Source organism: Oncorhynchus mykiss, chromosome 9 (assembly GCF_013265735.2).
Source record: "Oncorhynchus mykiss isolate Arlee chromosome 9, USDA_OmykA_1.1, whole genome shotgun sequence".
Taxonomy (NCBI): Eukaryota; Metazoa; Chordata; class Actinopteri; order Salmoniformes; family Salmonidae; genus Oncorhynchus; species Oncorhynchus mykiss.
Window position 1 is genome coordinate 58633429 of NC_048573.1, and position 1095 is coordinate 58634523.

Consider the following 1095-nt stretch of genomic DNA (forward strand, 5'->3'; position numbering starts at 1 on the left):
CGGGAATTATAACACTTCCCTCCCAGGTTCCCAACCTCAGACCCAATGTTTTGGGATCTCCGGGCAAATTGAAAGGAACTTCAACACCAGAATGTTAAAAGTGTATCAAGTTAGTTTTTTTCAGTAACAGTGATTATTCAGCAATGTTTGGACAACCACTTGGGTAGAGTGTTATTCTATGAGTTGCCTGAGGAACGCAGTGTGACCAATCCCATAGTGTTGTCATGTGAAGGAGGAGTTGAGGTTGACAATGATGTTATGCATGTACTGTATAAGATGTTTGAATATGCAACAGACATGAAAAAAACAATTCCCCCTCAGACAAAGTCTATAACTCAATTTGGTTAAATCGGTTTAAGAGATAGAGGAAGCAGCAGCATTCACAGTGTGTCCCCAGACCAAGGAGTAAGTTACCACACTGAGCCTTACAGCACCTGGTGAGACGGTCTTGATGCGGATGGGATGGAGGCAGGAGTGGAGGACCCCCCGGACATCTCCTAGTGTCATCCCTAACACAGGGGTTCCCCCAATCTCAAGGATTACGTCGCCCACAGTGAGCCCGCCCCCAGGGGCTGCTGTGACGAATGGGAACTCTCCATAGTCGGCTCCACCGCCCACTGACACGCCCAGATCCCCCGAGGAACCAACCAGGGGGATGAAGCTATCCTGGACCTTGGAGTGCCAGTGCAGCTTCCTCACGGCTGCCTTAGACATGGCATATGAGCTGAGGAGGGGAGAGGGGGGGGGGGGGCAGGATGAGATAGAGATCTAAACATTTCAAGCAGACAACCTAAGAAAATGAACAACAATGAAATGGTTTGATGAAGAATGCAAAAACCTAAGAAAGAAATTGAGAAACCTATCCACTGAGCCTACGCCTTCACTATGGTGAGTCAGTAAAACAATACAGAAATACACTATGGAAAAAGAAGGAACAACATATCAGAAATCAGCTAAATGTAGTTGAAGAATCCATAGAATCTAACCACTTCTGGGAAAATTGGAAAACTCTTAACAAACAACAACACAAAGAGTTATCTATCCAAAACAGAGATGAATGGATAAACCACTTCTCCAGTCTTTTTGGTTCTATAA

The 1095-nt window shown here is 45.3% G+C and overlaps 1 protein-coding gene across 1 annotated transcript; it reads right to left on the bottom strand.

Annotated features, from left to right (window-relative positions):
* Window positions 1–230: 230 nt before the first annotated feature.
* LOC118965937 (membrane-associated guanylate kinase, WW and PDZ domain-containing protein 3-like) lies at window positions 231–714 on the bottom strand. Its single transcript, XM_036986958.1, has one exon. The coding sequence runs from the start codon at window positions 712–714 to the stop codon at window positions 355–357; it is 360 nt and encodes a 119-aa protein (XP_036842853.1). The 3' UTR covers window positions 231–354.
* Window positions 715–1095: the final 381 nt, after the last annotated feature.

Coding starts and splice junctions, on each gene's coding strand:
- LOC118965937 (XM_036986958.1), bottom strand. CDS start 714: ATGTCTAAGGCAGCCGTGAGGAAGCTGCACTGGCACTCCAAGGTCCAG.